This window comes from Typopeltis vanoorti, chromosome 13, assembly GCF_054136105.1.
Source record: "Typopeltis vanoorti isolate ZY-2024b chromosome 13, IOZ_Tvanoo_1.0, whole genome shotgun sequence".
In the NCBI taxonomy this organism is placed as follows: Eukaryota; Metazoa; Arthropoda; class Arachnida; order Uropygi; family Thelyphonidae; genus Typopeltis; species Typopeltis vanoorti.
The window spans coordinates 114,832,176-114,854,444 of record NC_143561.1 but is presented as its reverse complement, the minus strand read 5'-3'; the positions used below and the strand labels follow the sequence as shown (position 1 = coordinate 114,854,444).

Below are 22,269 nucleotides of genomic sequence, written 5' to 3'. Positions count from 1 at the left end.
GCTATCAATGATGAAAAAGAAGAATTCCATGCTAGTGCTGAGTGGTTGGAGTGTTTCAAAAAGAGAAATAGCCTACATAATGCTCGAATCACAGGTGAAGTTGCAAGTGAAGATGCAGAGGTGGCTTCAAATTATCAAGAGATTTTGAAAAAATTGTGGAAGAAGGGGCTGTTGTGACCAACAAATATTTAATGTCGATGAAACCGGTCTTTTTGTAGAAGTGAATGCCTTGCAAGACTTTTCTGGCCAAATCAGAGAAATTTCAGCCTGGTTATAAAGTCACAAAGGATAAAATGACTCTTCTATTAGGTGGCAATGCCAAAGATGATCTAAAGTTAAAACCTGTGGGTTTATAATAAAATTAGTTTAATCCTTTATCCAAGTGTGAGCAAACAAAGTTTGCACCTGAAGTATCTTCAGGACTAGGGTAAAGTGATACAGTTGTTGTATCACTTTACCCTAGTCCTGAAGATACTTCAGGCGCAAACTTTGTTTGCTCACACTTGGATAAAGGATTAAACTAATTTTATTATACTCTAACCAAGTGAAAAAAAAATAAACTTTCAACTGTGGGTTTATAGGGTACAAAATCCTAGGACTCCCAAAGGCATTAATGAAGGGCATGAACTGGGTTTGATGAGATTAACAATGATAACGTCCAAGAGTTCATTGAATCTCATTCTGATGAATTGAGTTTCAATGCTAAATTTAAATGCACACTGGGACGATCATGAAGAATATGAAGAAAATGTAACCACTGACAGTCAGCCAAAAGAGATTTCACAGAAATAATTTGAAAATATTTTTCGCATAGTCGAAGTTTTTAAGCAGTACCGAGGCTGATGAAGAGAGAAGCAGTAAAATTTGCAGAAGAGTAGAAAAAGCAATAGGGCCATACTCTCAGTTATATGAAAAAAAAAAGAAATGGAATGCCTGCCAAACTACATTAGCTCAATTCTTTGTTAAGAAGTAGAATAATAAATTTATATTCTGAATATATTTTATTGTCTTTCAGCTTCATGGTTTTCCTTTAACTAGACCCTGAGACATACCCTAATTCTTTTATGAAAATAATTAAGGGTCAGAAATGAAATTTGAGGAATGAATTATACTTTTTCTCATAGGTTACTATATTTGATTAGTGGATTTTCAATTAATATACCTGTTTTAAAGAACATGCTAGGTACATTAATCGAGGGATTGCTGTAATTGCACACAGAGGGCATTTGCTATAATTGTTCATTACTTAATTGATGAATGTATGGCATAAAGTCAGATATTGTACTGATGTGTACAGAAAAATATAGCACATACTGAACTTTCATAAAGTATGATAAAGTCATTAAGTTGGAGAAGATGCAACTTTTGTGTATGTATTACTTTTTTTAATTAATATTTGTGTAATTGCATTTGTAATCATCATCCAAAAGGAAACTGAACTTTTGATAGAAAATAAAACACAGGCTAATTATAATTATTCAAATAATTTATTTCAATCAATATACTCTCCCTCAGCTTCAATACAGCATTTGGTATGGTCAATTAATTCATTAAATGAGTTTTTTATATCGGTTTTTGGGATACTGTTGAGCATCGTGGTTACTGCCACTTGAACATTTTCAGTGGTATTGTTTCCTTTCCTTTTATCGGCAAATGAAGTCTGGGGAAGAGAAAGAAGTAACAGGGTGCTAAATCAGGTGAATATGGCAAATGATCCAACACAAACACTTAGTTTTTGCTCAAAAACTGTCTCACAATGTTCGAATGATGAGATGGTGCATTATCGTGCAAAAGTAACCAGCTGCCTGCATCACGACATTCATGCCGTACGCAACGAATTCTCGCTATCAATCGCTTCAAAACTTCGAGATAAAACTCACCATTGACTGTTTGACCAGGCGGAATGAATTCTTTGTGGATAATACCCTTGGAATCATAGAAACAAATCAGCATTGTCTTTACTTTTGACTCTTCAAGCGACTTTTTTTCGCATGCCCCTCTTCTGGTGGTCTACACTCAGCACTCTGGCACTTTGTTTCGGGCTCATACTCAAAACGGCACGTTTCGTCACCAGTAACAGTCGTTTCAAGGAAGTTTGAGTCCTTACGAGCGGTTTTAATGAGGTCCTTCCAGTGTTCAGTTCGATACATTTTTTGGTCATCGGTCAACTCGTGGGGAACAAATCGCGAATTAGTTTACGAAGGCCTAAACTCTCAGTCAAAATGTTGTGCACAGTTGATTTTGGAATCCCCAATTCATCTTCAAATAATCTCACGGATGATTTCGGGTTTTCTTTGATGAAATCGCACACTTTTTGGATGTTAACTTCGCTCAGTCCAGTTTTTGGATGGCCTGGCTTTTCGTCGTCCTCAAGCATCTCACGACCACTTTGAAATTGCTTAACAAAGTCGTAAACTTGAGTATGGGATAAGGATTCATCACTGTATGCTTTTTGAAGCATTTTATGTGTTTCGGTAAAACTTTTACCAAGTTTAACACAAAAGTCAATCGCAGCTCTCTGTTTGAAACTCATTTTCCGACTGTTCGTCAAAACACACTGTCACTCTTGGCATTTTAACTCAGCTTCTAATGAAATAAATGTCATAAACAGTTGACACAACACTATTGAATGTTGCCACTTTCGACAACAAAAAAAAAGATACAACAGGAGGCGCCACTAGTTTCTTCTATTTTCAAAAAGTTCGGTTTCTTTTTGGACAGAGGGTGTATTAAAATGTAATGTCAGCAGTGGCATATTTAATTTGATTTAAATAATACCTGCTTCTTTAAATGGGGACGTAATAGTTGTATTGAAAGATTTTATGCTGTCTTACCTATTTTCTTTGTTGTTTTTATCTGCGTCTTATTTTTTGCCACTTGTTTTAATTTATAAATACTATGAATTTAATCTTTCAGGCATTTGGTCAAACATTCATATCAGATGATCATTTTCTGGCGATTGTAGGAGCATTTGGCTCTATTTTTAACTCTGGAGGAAGAATTATTTGGGGATATGTGCAAGATAAAAGTTCTTACAGGGTAAAATGTTTAGATTACTCATCAGTTAAATAAACTTTTGTCTAATAACTGGATAATGCTTATTAATAATACAGATAATCATCATCATCTAATTCCTGACATGTACCCTCAAGGGGGGTGTACAGGATTTGATAGTAATACATGAAAAATTTACATAATTACATTATTACATTACATAATTATTTTTACAATTTTCTTCTGTTACCTGTCAAGACTCCGACATTATCAGATCTTATATTTCTATCTTCTAAGGCAATTTTTACCCTATGAATCCACCCATATTTTGGTCTTCCTCTGGTTCGTTTTCCTGCCAACCTGACAGAGAGCAGTTGTTTTTCTATCATTCTATTTAAGTGACCATACCACTTGAGATTAGTTCTGCTAACACATTCCTGGATGCTATCAATGTCAAGTTCTTTCCTAATATCCTCGTTTTTAATATGATATCGCCATTGATGCAATCTGTTCACACCCCTAATCTTTCTCAGGACTCTCATATCTTCTATTTCTAGTCTTTGGTTAAGTGTTTTACTTCTAACCCAGCTCTCAGATCCATAAGTTAACATTGGTTTGAACGCTGTCTTGTATAAAGCTAATTTAGTGTTTTAACTAATTTCTCTTTTATTCCATATAAATTTATTCAATTGGCTTTGCACCATATCAGCTTTGTTGATTCTGTTGTCTATTCCATATTTTATTTACCATCTTCACTAAAAATGGTGCCTAAGTAGCTGAAATGTTTTACTTGTTCTATAGGTTCTCCATTCACGATGCAGTTGATATTTTCAATGCTTCTGCATGTTTTCATTGTCTTTATCTTGTTATTGCTGACTTTCACAGCATATCTATTACAACAGTTATTCAATTTTGTCAGGGAATCTTGGCAGACTTAGTGGATTTATTTAGAAGTATAATATCATCCGCATAAAGCAAAGAGCTGATATTAACATCTCCAATTTTGATATCAGGTTTAATACTGCTTTCCTTCATAATGTGATTTATATAGATAATGAATAACAGAGAGGATAATGTACATACTTGGCTGACACCAGATTTAACATTAAACCATCTTCCTGTACTTCATTCAATTTTAACTGCTGACTTACAACTCAAACAAAGACAAAGTATTGCTTGATATAATGCCCCACTGACACTATATAACTGTAGCCTATTGAATAGCTTCTCTCTTGGCACCTTGTCATATGCTTTTTCCAGATCTACGAAACTTAAATACATATTTTTGCTATATTACCATGATTTCTCAACTATTTGTCGCAAAGTGAAGATCTGATCTTGACAGCTCTGTGGCATGAATCCAGCTTGTTCTTCACCAAGCTTCTCTTACACAATCCTTCTCAACTGTTTCTCAAGTATACTGGCATAAATCTTACCAGGAACACTGAGTAGAGAAATATCTCTATAATTCTCACATTCAGTTTTTATTTCCCTTTTTATATATGGGTACTATGAGAGCTCTACTCCAATCATCTGGAATTCATGCCTTTGCCCAGGCCTTCTGAACTATGCAGTGTAGCCACTGTAAGATGTTTATACCTCCATTTTATACCAGCATTGAATATGGGACTTACAATTTATCTGTCGCAGTGGCTGACAACACTTCTTTGGATGTGGCTAGCATTCTGATAAAATAAAACTCCCGAGAACAACATTTCACCAAAAGAAATAGCAGCAGTACAGATAAAGGTAATTAAATTCACTTTAATTTTCAGTATTTTATTTCAGTCACTGATATAAATCACTTTTATGCATAAACACAATTTATAATAGTACTTTATGGTATAAACAGCACTGGAAGAACAAAATGAATAACTTATTAATATTTTTATTTTTGTATTTCAAACCAGTACACTCAGAGCATAAATTAATACTGTGGTAAAACACAAAGCACTTTGTTTTTGACTGCTACTGAAACATTTCATGATCAGCATTGAATATGGGACCTGCAATTTATCTGCAACATTGGCTGACAACACTTCTATGGATGTGACTTGCATTCTGATAAAATAAACTCCCAAGAACAACATTCCACCAAAAGAAATAGCAGCTTTAAAATAAGATGATACTATATATTTAATAAGGAAATACAGCTGTCATAATAGATCAAACAAAATATAATAAGAAAATGAGCAGTCTTTACATAGATTCTGTTATATCTTCGTTATCTTTCGTTATTGATATAATATATTGTCTATTTACTTGTATCTTTCCCTCACTCTTCCTTTTATATTTATTAATTTTTTTCTTACTTTCTTCACTGATATAATATGCTAATATACTTCCTTAAGAATGCCTTACTCAACTCTACCTAGGAATGCTTCCTTTTCGGACACTGGCAAATTTATTTTTTATTGCAGCACCAGCCAGAGTCCTATAATATGAACTTATTCAAAATTCAGGGAATGTTCCTAGGTTAAGTGGCATTCATTCTAATATACACTAAATAGATACCGGTACTAATTGCAATCGTGGCCAATAATCTATTACTGAAACACTTTCAGTAAATTCCCTCCCACTATAGTTCTAAATTTTTGCAAGTGGTAATTTGAATTCTCGAAATCAGGCATATACAACATAACATGTTTATTGGAACAAATTACACTTTACAACTATAATTGGAATAGGATACTAAGCCTTTCAAAATCTCTTGCTAAGTTAGTTACTCAATGCTAATTTAACAAAACACTCGCAGATCAAATTGCTAATCATACAAAACTATAAAACATTAAAACTAGCTAACTATGTTATTCTAAATAAAACTCTTAATGCATGCTACATTTAAAGACATTTCACAACCTGTTACTATTCTGGTATAAATCATCTACAAAATTTCAAATTCACATATAATCTCAGTCACATGCAGCTAAAATTTCACTGCTGACATTCCTTTGTTCAGCAGAATTACTCTATCTCAAAATACAAATCCTTATTATAGTCCACTATGAATTGTCCACTTAATATGATCTAATATTAAATTCTGTCTCATTCAAACATATAGTAAAAGTCTTTACGTTACCCAATCTTTTTCCGAAGGTCTGATAATGGCCATGTGTTGTTCAGGTCCTTCTTCGATCGGTTGCTTCTGCAATAGGCTTACGACTACACCGTCCGTTTTACCTTCTTCCGGACTCAAACTTCTCACTGCCTCGATACAGTGTTGTCTCTGCTCCTACTTGAGTGGGACATCCGGCGACTGGCACAATTTCTGCGTAGGCTGATGATTTGTGTGCTGCTCATCATGGAATCTTGTTCGGCTTACTCAGAATGCCTGTCCACTATCCGGCATTATGGGCCCCTCTCGCTCGTCTCTACTCCGTCCGCTAGTCAGGAATCCTTGAGGTGAAGTCAGGAACAACCAGAAAAAAAAGCCTCATTATCACACGCATTGCCTTATATTTTGTCCCTTCTTTTCCACGCGACCCTTAGTTTTCATGCCCTCAAGATGATCCTCAAAGTCCTAGCTGCCGTTAGGTGCTGTATTCTAGGGAATCCTGCATGCGTCATCTTCTTTGTACATTGTAGCTTGCGGCATTACGGCCGATACGTGCTTATGTAACTCGACCTTTGCACTCGTACTCTTAACTTCTTTGGCGACTTATTAAGTTTAGGACAGCTTAATGGGACAAGATCATACTACTATTTCCTTATTACAAATTCATTAATCCGATAATCCTTCAGTTTAGTTTTCAACTACAAGATTTTTCTAATGTGATTTACATGTTATTACACAACTTCCTGTACAACATAAATTCAGAACTGTGTGCTGTCAACCAGGTATTATCTGAGTTAGCCAAATTCTTATGTTAGATTCTGAATGAATAATTTTTTTAAAATTCGTCCATTCAGGATCTAACAATTCCTCTGTTTACTAGATCTGGATCCCAGCAGGTCTAAAAAGGAATAACAGTGTATGAATTATTTTAAAAAGTTACACCTTGGACCAAAGAAATTGTCAAAGAGCTAAAACTTTACTATGTTAAATCATTCATAATATATGAAGCTTCAAAAATTCACAAATCCAATAACTCCTTCATCTTATGGTTGACAGAATAAACATTCCTCACTTAGAAACTTGCCAGACAATTAGAAAAATGATCCCCTCCTCCTTCATTAAAAACTATATTCGCTTCAATACTTTAATAAAAAATAAATTAATTAATTTAAAAAAAATCAGGTATTATGATCGGCTTTGATATTAATTACTAGTGTACCACTGACAAAAACTCTTGATCTTATTACCCCCCCCCTCCTCTGACATATTTGATTTCACCATACATTCAGTTATTTTTCATGGAAAGGAAAAAAATATACAAGACGCAAATAGGGCTTTCCTTCATCAAGTTCTACACAGAACGTCTGGCTGTGCTATAGAGATTATATGTTTACAATTTGATCTCATGACTTTAAACACATTTTAGTGTATTTAAACAGTCAACATCCAAAAATACATTTCACTATATATATAAATGACTGTCTTCCCCTCCTAAACACACTAGTTACACAGCTACTAAATGGTTTGTTATCCTTTACTGTTTATAGGACACCTACACACACATGTGCATACACTTGAAGTACTATATAAGCAATCACACTATGATCCATTTCAAGAGCATCCTTGAAACACTTACCCATAGAGCCAAGGCTATTTGTATATAGAACTTGTTAGCTTTAGTAGCATATGACTATGATCTCTATAAAAGAAACAAAATACTACATGCTCCCACATCTGATACACACCCACACACATAATCACAACAAAACTATTCCCATCTCCTTCATCCAGGGTATATTTGCAAGATAGCTGATATTCTTCATAAATATAATTTTATTCAGTTTTCAAAACACACCAGTCTAGCTGACAATCTTCATCCATTCTCTTGAGAAGGATCTCTTGGAGTGTATAGGGTTTCTTGTGCCTGCTTTGGACAGACCTTGAAGAACATAAAAGCTATGTTTGTAATCATCCGTGTGACAATTTGAGACTTGGCAGACCATGCCCTGGATTATACAGGGTTAAATGGAAGAAGACAATTGTGCTACACATGTGTTCCTATAGGTCTGAGAGATTATTTTTAAAATCAGCATCAGCTATTAAACACTCCCCTAACTTCAATAAGTATGACCACAATGATTGCCTAAGATCCTAAAGACACTCATTCTGAGATGACATTAACTTGACTTCTCGAAATTAATTTTTTATATGGCCCCTAGAGGGTTCTTTTATAGAACATCAGTTCTTTTCAGTTACAATTTGAATTGTAACCGAAACGATTTATTTGCGTGTGTGTGTCTTATCACAGTTGTAATATGTGCTTGCTCTGGTTCAAAATTTAGCAAAATATTAGTAACTCAGGAAATTAATTATTTATATTGTTTTTCTGATGTTGTTTATACTGTAAAGCACTATTATGAATAACTGCCACCATCTAAGCCTATCATATTTATAAACCAAAATTGGGGTAAGTACACAAGACCTGCATTAATTTCCTATCCTGAATGCACCTTTTAGGAATAATCAGGGGTGACCATTTATGCTACTTCCAGGTTCCTCAAATCTTCAGTAGTTTTTAACAGCCAAACTCAACAAGGTTTGAGGTCTTTCACATGATATAGGCAGATTCCAAGTATATTGCATATGAAGATTTAATGTGATTAGAATACATGCAGATTTAATGCTTCCATTATGAAATGACTTTAAACTCAAATTATTTTTTGCATATCATAATGAGCTTCATACATCCAGTTTAAGAGCTACAACAGATTCTAGAAAATGTCGCTTGTGTTAGCTATAAATTAAAGATGCCAAGAAATTATATTCTTGGTTTCATCCTGTATCCAAGTGTAAGGAAACAAAGTTTGCACATGAAGTCACTTCACAACTGGACTACATGTACTTCTATATATTATTATTATAATTTTATTATTATTATTATTATTATTATACCATCCATGGAGTCGACAGATTCAACATGGGAGGCTCATTCAACTGACAGCATATTTATCATATAGAATCTGAAAATCCTTAACACTCCTTACATTAACAACACATTCTGGTAATGCATTACGTTCTCCATGTAAAAAATCTACTCCTCACACCCTTCTTCACCACACTTTTACATAACTTCCAGGAATGACCTCTAGTTCTTCCTCTCTCACCTTCTACTCTTTTTATAATCCCCTCTGCATTAATCTGATAAAATCCTCTTACTAGAAGATATGATAGAGACATCTAACTTAAATGTCTCTATCATATCACCTCCTATCCACCAAACTCTGCAATCCACATTTCTTCAACCTCTCTCTCTCCATAGCCAGCCTTCCAAACTCCTGATATTGTCTTAGTCACTCGTCTCTGGACCCCTCTCCAATGTCTCCACATCACATTGAAAACCAGTGACCAGATCTGAGCACAATAGTCCAAGTGTGATCTGACCAGTGACATAACCAGTGGTGGAATTCAGCTGGTTTGCACCAGTTCGGCAAAACCGATACCTAATTTTTTGTTGAGTTTGGCGAACCGGTTGTTAAAATGGCACTCGTGATCAGGATTCTCTTTAAGGTAGGCACCTTGGCAGCCGCCTAATGTGGCAATCACAAATTTACATTCCTTACTCTTTCTTAATGTTCATCTGCGCAACAGCGTATTCTAAGTGCCCGTAGTAACGTTCATAGGTGAAAAAAATTAGACGGAACTATGCTTGTAATATTTATTTATTCATTTCATAAAACTTGTTATACCTTTGATGAAATACTATATTTTTATTCCCTTGCATTTGTTACTTCAGTAAACAAACATATAACGTAAAGAGAAAAAGTGCCAAACAACCAGGAGGTGACGCTGTCATTTGTTTCAGCTTTGTGTTATGCCCAAAATTCCTATGAGATATTATGAGTGCGCTGGTGTTGATCGGTAAAACCAATAGGAAGCTAGGACACAATGAACCAATAGAAATATAGATTTCAAGGGTTATCTTATCACCCGTTTTGGAAGCCGTGGAAAAACTTGTGATAAAAACACAGTTTTTATCACAACTTTGCCTTTACAAACAGGTTTGTGGTACACATTATTCTCTTGTATTTAATCTGCATAGCCTTTGCCATTTATTAATTCAGCAAGAAATTTTCGTTTAGTATCGATAAAATGAAGAAATGTATGTTCTGACTGATGTTTATCAATAGTATAAGCACAGTGCTTTGTTTATAAAAGTTTATGATATGACCACACGTGGGCAGAACCAGTAAAAATATTCAAATATATAAGCACATCTCCGCTCCTGCTCTATAATATATTAAAATAAAACATTTTTTAATTTTTTTGCAGTAGACTTAAAAGGATGAAAAGGCATCAAAGTTTGACAGATTTTTTTCAATAAGAAACCAAAATTGGAATCTGTTGTATCAGAATTGACCTTGGATGGTACAAAACAGTCATAAGCACAAACACTTCAACTTGAAGAAAGGCACGTCAATTATTGAAATAAAAAACGATAACAACTCCAAAATTGAAAATAATCTTCCTGAATGCTGGACAGTGCAATAATATAACAATTTTAAAGAAAAATATGACGGACTGGTAATTTCTAACAAAAAGTTAGGTTGCGAGTATTGTGCAAAATATGACTTTATAAAAGAGAAAAGTGTTCATGTGTCAAAAGAATGGAAATGTTTTCAGATTGAGGCATCAGGGAAAAATAAAGAGATACAAGCTTCTCTAAGGAAAAAAATGAAAGAACATTTTTCATCAAAAGTTCATAACATTTGTAAAGAGAACTTAAAACAATGTGAGCAGGATTCAATAACAAAAGTAATAGATATGATGAATGAAAAATATTTAAGTACTACTTGTAGAGTATTTAATACAGTTTACAGCCTGGCAAAAAGATATAAACCATTTTCAAACATAGAAGATGAGATAGAAGTGCAAATTAAAAATGGATTAGATATGGGAATAGGATTACAGTCTCATAAAACTGTTGTGAAAGTAGTTGATTTTATTGCAAAGGAAATTAAAAAAGAAATATTTAATAAAATTATTGAAAATAATCTGAAAATATGTTTGGTTATTGATGAAGCGTCAACGATATCCTGCAAACCAGTTATTATACTTTTCTTAAAAGTTGAGGATTCAGTTACATCACCAACAATTTTCATTGAACTAGTTGAATTGGAAAAACAAGAAAAAAATTTAATAGGATTTTGCTCCAATGGTGCCAGCATTATGCTTGGGAGAAAATCTGGAGTGAGCACTAGGATTGCAAAAGAGTTTCCGAACATAATAATATGGCACTGTTTAAACCATCGCCTCCATCTTGTTTTAGATGATTCAATAAAGGAAATAAAGCAAGTAAATCATTTTAAAATATTTATTGATAAGATATATACTATTTTTCTTCAATCCAATAAGAACCAAATTGAACTTTCCAAAATATCCGAACAACTTGGAATTGAAATTATAAAGATTAGTAGAGTTTTGGGACCAAGATATTGTTGACCTTAAACTACAGCCTGTAGTTTAAGGTCAACCCTAGCTGTGTGGCGCACTTATCCAGCGCTACATCACTATTTTTATTCAAATAAAAAGTACTTATTTAAATTAAGGTGATATTAAATCCCGCATTATTTCAAAGCCGAGTATAGAAACTATATAAAGTTAGGGCGAGTCCAAGCATAAGCCAACACCTGGTAGTGCAATGCCAGGGCAACTCGTTGCAAAGGTGGAGCAAGATCCAATCACTATTCTTGATATTTACCCATAGTGTAAAACAACAGCTCCTAGGAGATGTATTACTGTTTTACATTATGAGAGAAGGTCACTATCCAGACCGGTTTCGACCTTTTTTGAGGTCTCATCAGTGAGTAGGTAGACCTGAATAATACCAAGATGGTAGTGAACAGAAACTTACAGTAAGTTTCTATAAGTTTTTGTTCACTACCATCTTGGTATTATTCAGGTCTATCTACTCACTGATGAGACCTCAAAAAAAGTCGAAATCGGTCTGGATAGTGACCTTCTCTCATAATGTAGAACAGTAATACATCTCCTAGGAGCTGTTGTTTTACATTATGGGTAAATACCAAGAATAGTGATCGGAACTTGCTCCACCTTTGCAATGAGTTGCCCTGGCATTGAACTACCAGGTGTTGGCTTACGCTTGGACTCGCTGAACTTTATATAGTTTCTATATTCGGCTTTGAAATAATGTGGGATTTAATATCCCCTTAATTTAAATAATTTTTACGTCACCGAATTGAAGCCTCTTGGCTCTTTATTTTAAATAAAAAAGTATTAGGTATGGTTGCCCATCTTGAAAATATATATTTTATAACTGATTAGGCATTGATGATTGATATTTTAAATGAAATTTCTCTTCTTTCAAATGCACTGCAAGCAAGAAATATAGACATAATAAAGGCTGAAAAACACTGGTGATAAGATCTATTAAAGCATTTCAAATGCTTGGAAAAAAGGTCCATATGAAAAAAAGTTGATGAATTAATTACTTCAGAAACCTTCAAAAATATAAAATTTGTAGAAAATCATTGATTTCTCAGGAAAGACTTTTAGAAAACATCGTAACGAATTTGAAAAAAAGACTAATGGATTGTGAACATTTAAAAGCAAGTTGTAGCCAATTTCAAGATGGGAATAAATTACAATTTCTCAATTTTTTGAAGCCAGATTACTGGAATATTGAAGACGTACTAGTTCCATGGAAAGCAGCTGAAGAACAATTGCTCATATTTAATGACATTTTTAATTACCAAAGTGATATTAACGATTATCGAGATTTCATGGAAAGCGTTTTAAAAAAATTCCCAGAATTATGCAATTGCTGAAAGTGTTCAAAGAGCTAAAAATATTGTCAAAACAATTGCTGTAAGTTCAGCAGAAGCAGAAAGGGGTTTTTCAAAGATGAACATATATTCAGAGAAGAGAAGTTGCCTACTGTTTCTAATATATCAAACACAATGACTATTAGTCTAATCGGCCTACCTCTAAATGAATGGGATCCTACTCCTACAGTGAAAAGATGGTTAAGGATAAATCACACAGCAGATGATGCTCAGATAAAAGCGAAGAAAATTGCAAGTGAGGACGCCAATCAAGAAGCAATATGGAAATATCTTAAATAAAAGTTTTATTGTTTTTTGTCAGGTATTATTTATTATTTTTTCATTAATATTTTAAAACTCTTTCTTATAACATAATCTGGTTTTGTGTACCTCTTTCATTGTTCTTATTTAAGTATTAACTGTATGAAATAATAAACTACCTTTCGGTATATCGTGTTTTTATACTTAAAATGGTCATTAGGGCAGCGAATCAGATGTTAAATTATTTTAATCCCACCACTGGACACAACCACTACCCTATCCTTGCATCTTAGTGTACTTGTTATCATAGCAGCACTACGATGTGCAACCCTTTGCAACAGTAGCAATATGCCCTCTAAACTTCACTCCAATGTCAACCATCACTCCCAGATCTCTAAACTGATCCACATTCTGCAGTACAGTACCATCAATATAGTACACAGCCTTATATTTCTGCACTCCAAAATGCCACACATTGCACTTATTGATATTACAACTACAACCCCACTCTTTTGTCCAAGTAAAAAGTCTATTCAAATCTTCCTGAAGGGATTCAGCATCAGCAGTGCTACTTATAATTCTTCCCAACTTTACATCATCAGCAAATAACTGAAGATCCCCAGTCAGTCCACATGACATATCATTTACAAACAATTTAAACAGCAGTAATCCAAGAACAGAACCCTGGGGCATGCTTCTGGTTACCCTTCTTTTTTTTGAGACACTGCTCCATCATGCACATCCAGTGTTGGCTCGAGGGTATGTGGCACCCCTTGGCCAGTTTCATCAACGCATTGTAAGACAAGACAGGCATCACAAAATTCTTTATTGTTAAAAGCAGTTTATAGTTATTGCCAAAACAGTGTGCATAGAGCATTTTTGGTGACACTGCTTGACCACCAACGCTTCGACTCTGTTCCTCTTTAATATTGTTATTTTTTTTATGATGTTGGTGCCCCAATGCTATTGTACCCCAGGCCAGTGCCTAAGCCTAGAGCCCGCCCTGTACACAACCTGCTGGTATCGTTCAATGAACCAATCTCTGATCCATCTAACTAATATACTATCTATTCCCATCTTCTGCAGCTTGTACACCAACTTATCATGTGGTAATCTATCAAATGCTTTTGCAAAGTCTAAGAATATCACTGTATATGATTCTCCCTTATCTAACACTCTTCACCTTATCAGAAAATGCAAGTAAATTACTAAAACAGGACCTACCCTTTACAAATCCATGCTGACCATCATAAAGAATGCTATATCCATCAACCCAATTCTATTCTATTCCTTACGAATCTCTCCAACCTTCTTCTTCTTCCATTCTTCTTTTCTTTGCTACTTTGATGCTCAGTTTTATGATCACATCATATGAAGGGAAGGTATTCTTTACTGTTTGGATCTTTATTATTATTATCCATCAACCCAATTCTATGTCATGTTGTACCATCATTTTTTTTTTTGGTTTAACCAATAAGAATACAATTTGGTCGGCTAAATCCCAAATTGCCAGCCCATCCTCGTTCGTTCATTATCCAAGTAGATACCCAACAGGGTGCACCACGAGAAGGTGAGGATTGGACATTAGGTCAGAAGCCCTGGTCGGTTCTCCGCATTCCTTTAAAGGCTATGTGGAGGTCTCCTCGCAGTTATACAGCTTAATGAAGAAAGCTAAACACTGTGTAAAACTATCTAAATAAAAGTCTTGGGAAAACTTTGGCAAGAACATAGAAAATAAATATCAAGAAGCGGCAAAATATTTTGGAGGTTGTTGAAGAAGCTTAGAAATGGAGGAAAGAGTACTGTAAAAGGAGTTAGAGATGATAAAGGTGACACGAAAATGGGAGAAAAAGATATCCTTGAAGTATGCAGTAATTACTTCGAGAAATTGCTAAATGAAACAAACAGTGATAGCACAGTGGTAAAAAAACACTCAACAGGCATACAGCCAGAAATACATATCCATACTTGAAGTAGAAAAAGCCATCAAAGGCTTAAAATGTGGAAAGGCAGCAGGAGTAGATGATGTTCGACCAGAAATGCTTAGGTATGGTTTTATAAAAGTCTTACAGTTGCTGCACTGCATAGTTCAGAAGGTGTGGACAGAGGGACGAATTCCCGATGATTGGAGTAGAGCTCTCATAGCACCCATATATAAAAAGTGAAATAAAACTGAATGTGAGAATTACAGCAGTATTTCCCTACTGAGTGTTCCTGGTAAGATTTATGCTAGTATACTTGTGAAACGGTTGAGAAGAAGTGTAAAAGAAAAGTTTCGTGAAGAACACGCTGTATTCAGGCCAAATAGAGGCTGTCAGAATCAGATCTTCAATTTATGAGAAATAGTGAAGAAATCATGGGAATATAACAAAGATCTCTATTTGAGTTTTGTAGGTCTGGAAAAGGCATATGATAAGGTGCCAAGAGAGAAGCTATTCAATATGCTACAGTTATATGGTGTCAATGGGGCATTATATCAAGCAATACTTAGTCTTTATTTGAGTTGTAAGTCAGCAGTTAGAATTGAAGGAAGTACAGGAAGATGGTTTAATGTTAAATCTGGTGTGAGACAAGGATGTACACATTATCCCCTCTGTTATTCATTATCTATATGGATCACATTATGAAGGAAAGTGATCCATATCATTTTGATATCATGGTATTGAACATGATATCAAAATTGGAGATGTTAATGTCAACTGTTTGTTTTATGCGGAAGATGTTATACTTATCAATAAATCCGCTACGAATCTGCATGATTCCTTGACTAAATTGAATAATTGTTGTAATAGATATGGTATGAAGGTCAGCAATAAAATGACAAAGACAATGAAAATAGGCAGAATCGTTGAAAATGTCAACTGCATTGTGAACGGAGAACCTGTGGTACAAGTAAAACATTTCACCTACTTAAGCATGATTTTTAGTGAAGATGGTAAATTAAATATGGAAATAGACAATAGAATCAATAAACCTGGTATAGTTGGAAGTCAATTGAATAAAATGATATTGAATAATTGAGAAATTAGTCGGAACACTAAATTAGCTATATACAAGACAGTGTTCAAACCAGTTTTAACTTATGGATCTGAGAGCTGGGTCAGAAGTAAAACACTTGACCAAAGACTAGAGACCACAGATATGAGTGTCCTGAGAAAGATTATAGGCATGAACAGATGGCATCAATGGCAATGTCATATTAAAAACAAGGATAGTAGGAAAGAACTTGACATTGTCAGCATCCAAGAATGTGTTAGCAGAGCTAATCTCAGGTGTATGGTCATTTAAACAGAATGGGCGAAGAAAGATTAGCAAAACAAGTGTTCTCTGCCAGGTTGGCAGGAAAACGACCCAGAGGAAGACCAAGATATAGTTGGATTGATACGGTACAAAGTGCCTTAGACGACAGAAATATAAGATTTGGTAATATTGGAGTCTTGACAAGTAACAGACTGATCTGGAGGAAAATTGTACACAGAAAGTTAGTAATGACGTAAATTTTTCATGTAGTACTATCATATCCTGTATACCCTTGAGGGTACATGGCAGGAATTTGATGATGATGATGATGCTGAACCCAATTCTATTCTATTCCTTACGAATCTCTCCAACATTCTTCTTCCATTCTTCTTTCCTTTGCTACTTTGATGCTCAGTTTTATGATCACATCATATGAAGGGAAGGTATTCTTTACTGTTTGGATCTTTATTATTCGTGATACCTCCAAGGAGTCTGAAGACTCATCGCAGGAGGACACCTACTATACAACCGTCTCCACCACTACACCGAACCTCTACTACCAATCATCTCCATCAACGCCATCTACCGCCCACCACCAGTATTTTTTATCTGTAAATTGCGTGTGTTCTGAAGGGCCGATTTGTCTGTGTGTGTGGGATGAAAAACCCGAGTTTCCGGGAGAAAAATCATGCTACCTCTGTATGAGATCGGCTAACTCACCCTCGATTGAAAAAGTCCACATAAAGATTCCTCCAGTAATGAAGAGAATCAAACTTAGGCCTATTCTTGACCACAACTAGTGTTTTTTCCATAAAAATATATCATTCAGTTTTTTTTTTGTTCTTAAAGGTGTTTCCGACACACAAACATAAATAATTTGCATACAGTGTAACACATACAATGTATATATGTATACCTGTACTATGTTCTCACATCGTACAGGTGTATATTGTAATAGGGTCATTCCTTATGTAAAGCAGCTGCTTGTAGCTCAGTTAGTTGCACTTTCGATTCAAGATCACTGAGTCAGTGATCTTATATAATCCCCTCTGGGATTATATAACTTATGTATCACATAAGTTGTAAACATTTTATTATAATTATTATTATTATTATTATATATTATTATATATATATTATATTACTCAGTGATGTCACAAAAATGGAAGGACTTAAGGACTTAACTCTTAGAGAACAAGTCAATGTTATCAAGGGCTTGGCCAGTAAGCTATCACAAAATGAAATAGCACAGTTTATAGTTATTGCCAAAAAAGTGCGCATAGAGCATTTTTGGGAACAAAAATGCTTTCACAAATGCAAGTGTTTGTGAATTTGTTAACTTAGTACAGTGGTTGCTGTAAATTATTTGTGCTGTGCTTTGTGTGTGAGTGTTTTTGCATTCAGGAAATTAAAAGATATGAAAAATTTCTTTATATATGCTGTAAATTGTTAATATATCATTACATAAATAGATCACTGTGACCTGCATACAGAAGATGGTCATACTGCCAACACATTCTTGGTGCCATAAAAACTTTACCTCTTCCCATAAGGGACTGTTCTGATAAGATAATTGGATATTTTATTTGAAAAATTGCTATGTGATTAAGCATTATACTTACTTATCCACTTCATGGTACATAAGGCCACGATCCATTTCTTTTCAGCCACTTCTGTCTTCTGTTATTAATTTTGCTTATCTCCAGCTCTCCCAACTAGCCATTCTTCTTTTCTTTTCATCTTCTGAGATCCATGTCAAACCAGTCTTGGAATCTTTCTCTCTCTCTCTCTCTCTGCTGTCTATTCTCAGTACATGATCTACCCATATACTACCTCCATTTTTTTATTGCACTGGTGATTAAGTATAATTAAGCATTATAGTCTGTATAAATTAACTACATATAAAAGGTTAAGTTAGTTTGGACTGTTAAATACTAAAAGTATTCAAATCACAAATTATGAATTGATTATGCTTCCTCTTCGTATCAGGTTTTTAGGCCAAATGGCCTGTTCCAATATCATGCTATCACTTTCTTGGTCTTCCAATCCTTCTTTTTCCATTTAGTTTATATCTGTATAGTATTTTTGGCAGTCAGATACTGTCCATTTGATTTAAATGTTCTAACCATTTTTGTTTATGTTTACTTATATAGTGGTTAACTGGTTTTATATTTCAAGGATTGTAAAATTTCTTCATTTGTTTTAAGGTCTCACTTGGTATATCCAGTTGTTTTTCTGAGAATTTCATTTCTGCTGTTTGAATCCATTTTTCATTCATCGTTTTTTATGGTCCATGTTTCACTTCCATATAAAAATGTTGGTTTAGACAGAATGTTATGTAGTCTGATTCTGGTGTGTTTTTCTACAAAGAATGACTTAAATATATTATTTATTATGCTTAAAGATTTATTATTTATTATGAATTTATACTCAAATTCAATTATCATATAGTATTAGAGTTTTCTTTACAATTTTAGAAAAAAAAGTTTATGTATAACATTTTTAAGATGCTTACAAAAAATTAAATGATTTGTCATTGCACTTATATTTTCAGATCTGTATGCTCTGTCTTAGTACATCTCTTGCTGCTTTGATGCTCAGTTTTATGATCACATCATATGAAGGGAAGGTATTCTTTACTGTTTGGATCATGGCAATTTTTTTTTCATTCTCTGGACTGTTTGTATTGCTACCAACAGTAACTGCTGAAGCATTTGGAGCAAAACATGCTGGAACTAATTATGGGGTTCTTTTTGTAGCACCTGTAAGTAAATAAGCTAATCCTATCATATATCTGAATGTGTATGAGTTTTAAAAATACTACAAAACATTTATATAATGAAACATTTAGAGAGTCTCTGGGAAATGAAGTAACATTTAATTAAGACTAGCAGTGCATTCCAATATTTTAGCATCTAGATTCATTAGAGGTTATCTGTGCAGATATGTATCTGGTATAGAGGTTATCTGTGCAGATACATACAGTTAACACATTAGTGAACAAGTAAACACACTATCTTACAAAGGGCCAGGTTTATATATAAAACCAAAATATATCTTTACTGATAACAGTAAAGATATATTTTGGTGTGAAGGTACAATATCAACAATTGTTGATATTGTACCTTCACACCTCATCTAAACATTACTAGGATCCTTGTGGAAAGGCTTAGACGTTGGTTATGCATTTTTTACTAAATAATTTAAGGAAATTACAACGTCAACTAGGATATACATTAAAATAAATTTTAATATACTTCAATATTTCGGCAACATCACGTTGCCATTTTCAAGAAACTTAAGAACAAGACGTGCACGCAGGCACAACACACAGTAGGTGAGGAAGAAGCAGGAAGCTACTATTTCTCCTAACCTGATGGTGCCCCCTAGCAGGCAATGTTGGTATTCTTGGGCGATTGGGCTGAAGGTCTTCTGATGTAGGTTTCCCCAATTTGAGGCAGTCTCATGCAGCCAAATTTGTTGAGGTTTGGATTGTTTCTTAGGGCTGAAGCTGATTCCATGTCTTGAAAATGGCAACGTGACATTGCCAAAATATTGAAGTATATTAAAATTTATTTTAATGTATATCCTAGTTGACGTAATTTCCTTAAATTATTTAGTAAAAAATTATTAGGATCATTAATGAATACAGTAATCTAATTCTGTTTCCTGATACATTCAATATATGATTTAGCATTGTCTATGGAATAATCATTTTGACATTTTTTACAGACCCCTGGAAAAAGATTTGCTGGGGGTGAAGACTAATTTGAAGAGAGGTAAAAAGCCAGAGACTATTAGAGCCTAAAATCCTCTGGACAAGAAAAAAAGGAAGAAACTGTAAACTGCAACCTTACAAAGATGATATGTTGCATTTCCATATATTAAATGTAATTCTGAAAACATCATATTATTATTATTACCCTAATATCCCATGGACTCAAAGACTTATCTAGGAGATCCTTTTATCATACAAACAGCTCATCATACTGCACCTTAAGCACACTCAAATTCTTTGCAGACACCACCCTCTCAGGCATTATAATCATTCACAACTCTATGCAAAAAATCTGCTTCTCACACCCCTGCTCTCCCCTGCTCACACCCTCTTTATACAGCTTCCAGGGATGACCTCTGGTTCTCCCCTGATCTCCCACCATTTTCTGTAAAATCTCTTCAACTTTGATTTTATAACAACCCCTTACTAACTTGTAGGTCTCTATCATATCATTCCTATCCACTAGACTCTGTAAATTGCATCTTCTCAACCTTTCCTCATATTCGACATATTCCAGAGATCAGAGACTACCTTAGTCACCTCTGGATCCTTTCCAACATCGCTTCATTTGGTCACCTGGTTTTCAAAACCAGGTGACCAAATTGGTTCATAGTAGTCCATGTATGGCCTAATAAGAGCCTTATACAATGGAACAAGAAGCTCCTTCTACAAGTCAGTGTCCTCTGTATCATTCCCAGAATTCTTTGGGTTGTCCTCACAATTTTGGCAACGTGTCCTCTAAATTTTAGACAATATATCCCCACCACGCATAAATTCTACATTCCATCTTTGTTTCCCAAATTTTAAAACCTTACATTTTGTAACATTGACCTGACATCCCAATTCCCATTCACTCAATCTGTTCAAGTCTTCTTGTAAGGCCACAACATCTTCTCTATTCATAGTTCATCCCAACTTTGTGTCATCTGCAAACAACTGAATATCCCCATCCAAATCTTCACCAATATCATTAACATACGAATTAAACAGCAATGGCCCTAAAACAGACCCCCTGAGGCACACCACTAGTGATTCTTCCACGATATTGCTCTCCCATACACAATTTGCTGATACTTATCAGATAGCCAGTCTCCAATCCAATGCACTAAACTAATATCCAACCCCATCCACTATGGTTTGACTATCAAATTAGCATGTGGTAATCTATCAAAAGCCTTTTGCAAAATCTAAGTATATTACTGTGTATCCCTCTCTTCTGTCCAATAAAGCCATCACCTTATTGTAATAAGTAAGTAGATTACTAAAACATGACTTCCCTTTAGCAAATCCATGCTGTCCATCAAAGATAATACCATTGTTGTCAATCCAATTCTGGATCCTGGTTCTCACCAGCCTCTCCAACACCGTAACCACAACATTTGACACACAGATAGGCCTATAATTTGATGCTTGAGTTCTATCACCTCCCTTATGAAGTGGCACAATCTTTCCCTCCTTCCATTCCTTTGGAACTCGACCCAGTGCGAGACCTCATTAAAAAAAATGTCAAGGCAGATGTAAACCTTCTGGCACATTCTTTCAGAATACGTGGTGATGTATTATCAAGTCCCACAGCCTTATTAACATCAAGTTTGCTCAATTCCCCATGCACCTCTTGGTCACTTATAGTCAGTTTCTCTTCCCTATCATCAACTGCTCTCAATCTCTCCATGATGTCACATTCACAAGAATGAAAGACCTTTATGAACTGCTCATTAAGTATCTCAACTATATCCTCTGCAGCAGTTGTTCTTATACCATTCCCTCCAGTCAATGTCATTCTTCCATAATCATTCTTTTTTTTTTTATTTTTTTATTTTGCTGGCTACATATCAAAAGAACTCCATAGGATTCTTTTTGGCTTCATCAGCTAACTGCTGCTCATACTTCACTTTTGCTACCCTTGCCAGCTAAGTCACCCTCCTTGCCTGTTCTTTGTACTCCTCATGGAATTGATTATTACCACTCCTCTTATGCTGCCCTCATAATGCCTTTTTCCCTGTATCACATGCTTAATCTCTTCATTCATCCATTTCACATCTAACTTAATTAACCTTCTGACTCTTCGAATACCTTTAGACATTGCTTTTACTAGACAG

At 34.7% G+C, this 22,269-nt stretch overlaps 1 protein-coding gene across 3 annotated transcripts in view; it reads left to right on the top strand.

The window, feature by feature from the left end:
• LOC150100482 (apicoplast pyruvate carrier 1-like) overlaps nucleotides 1-22,269 on the top strand; it is a 227,937-nt gene that overhangs the window by 167,992 nt on the left and 37,676 nt on the right. For all 3 annotated transcript variants that reach the window (XM_090402955.1, XM_090402954.1, XM_090402956.1), the window contains exons 8-9: nucleotides 2,917-3,039; nucleotides 18,947-19,156. In XM_090402955.1, coding sequence (XP_090259081.1) covers nucleotides 2,917-3,039; nucleotides 18,947-19,156 — 333 coding nt within the window. The remainder of the gene's footprint in view (nucleotides 1-2,916; nucleotides 3,040-18,946; nucleotides 19,157-22,269) is intronic.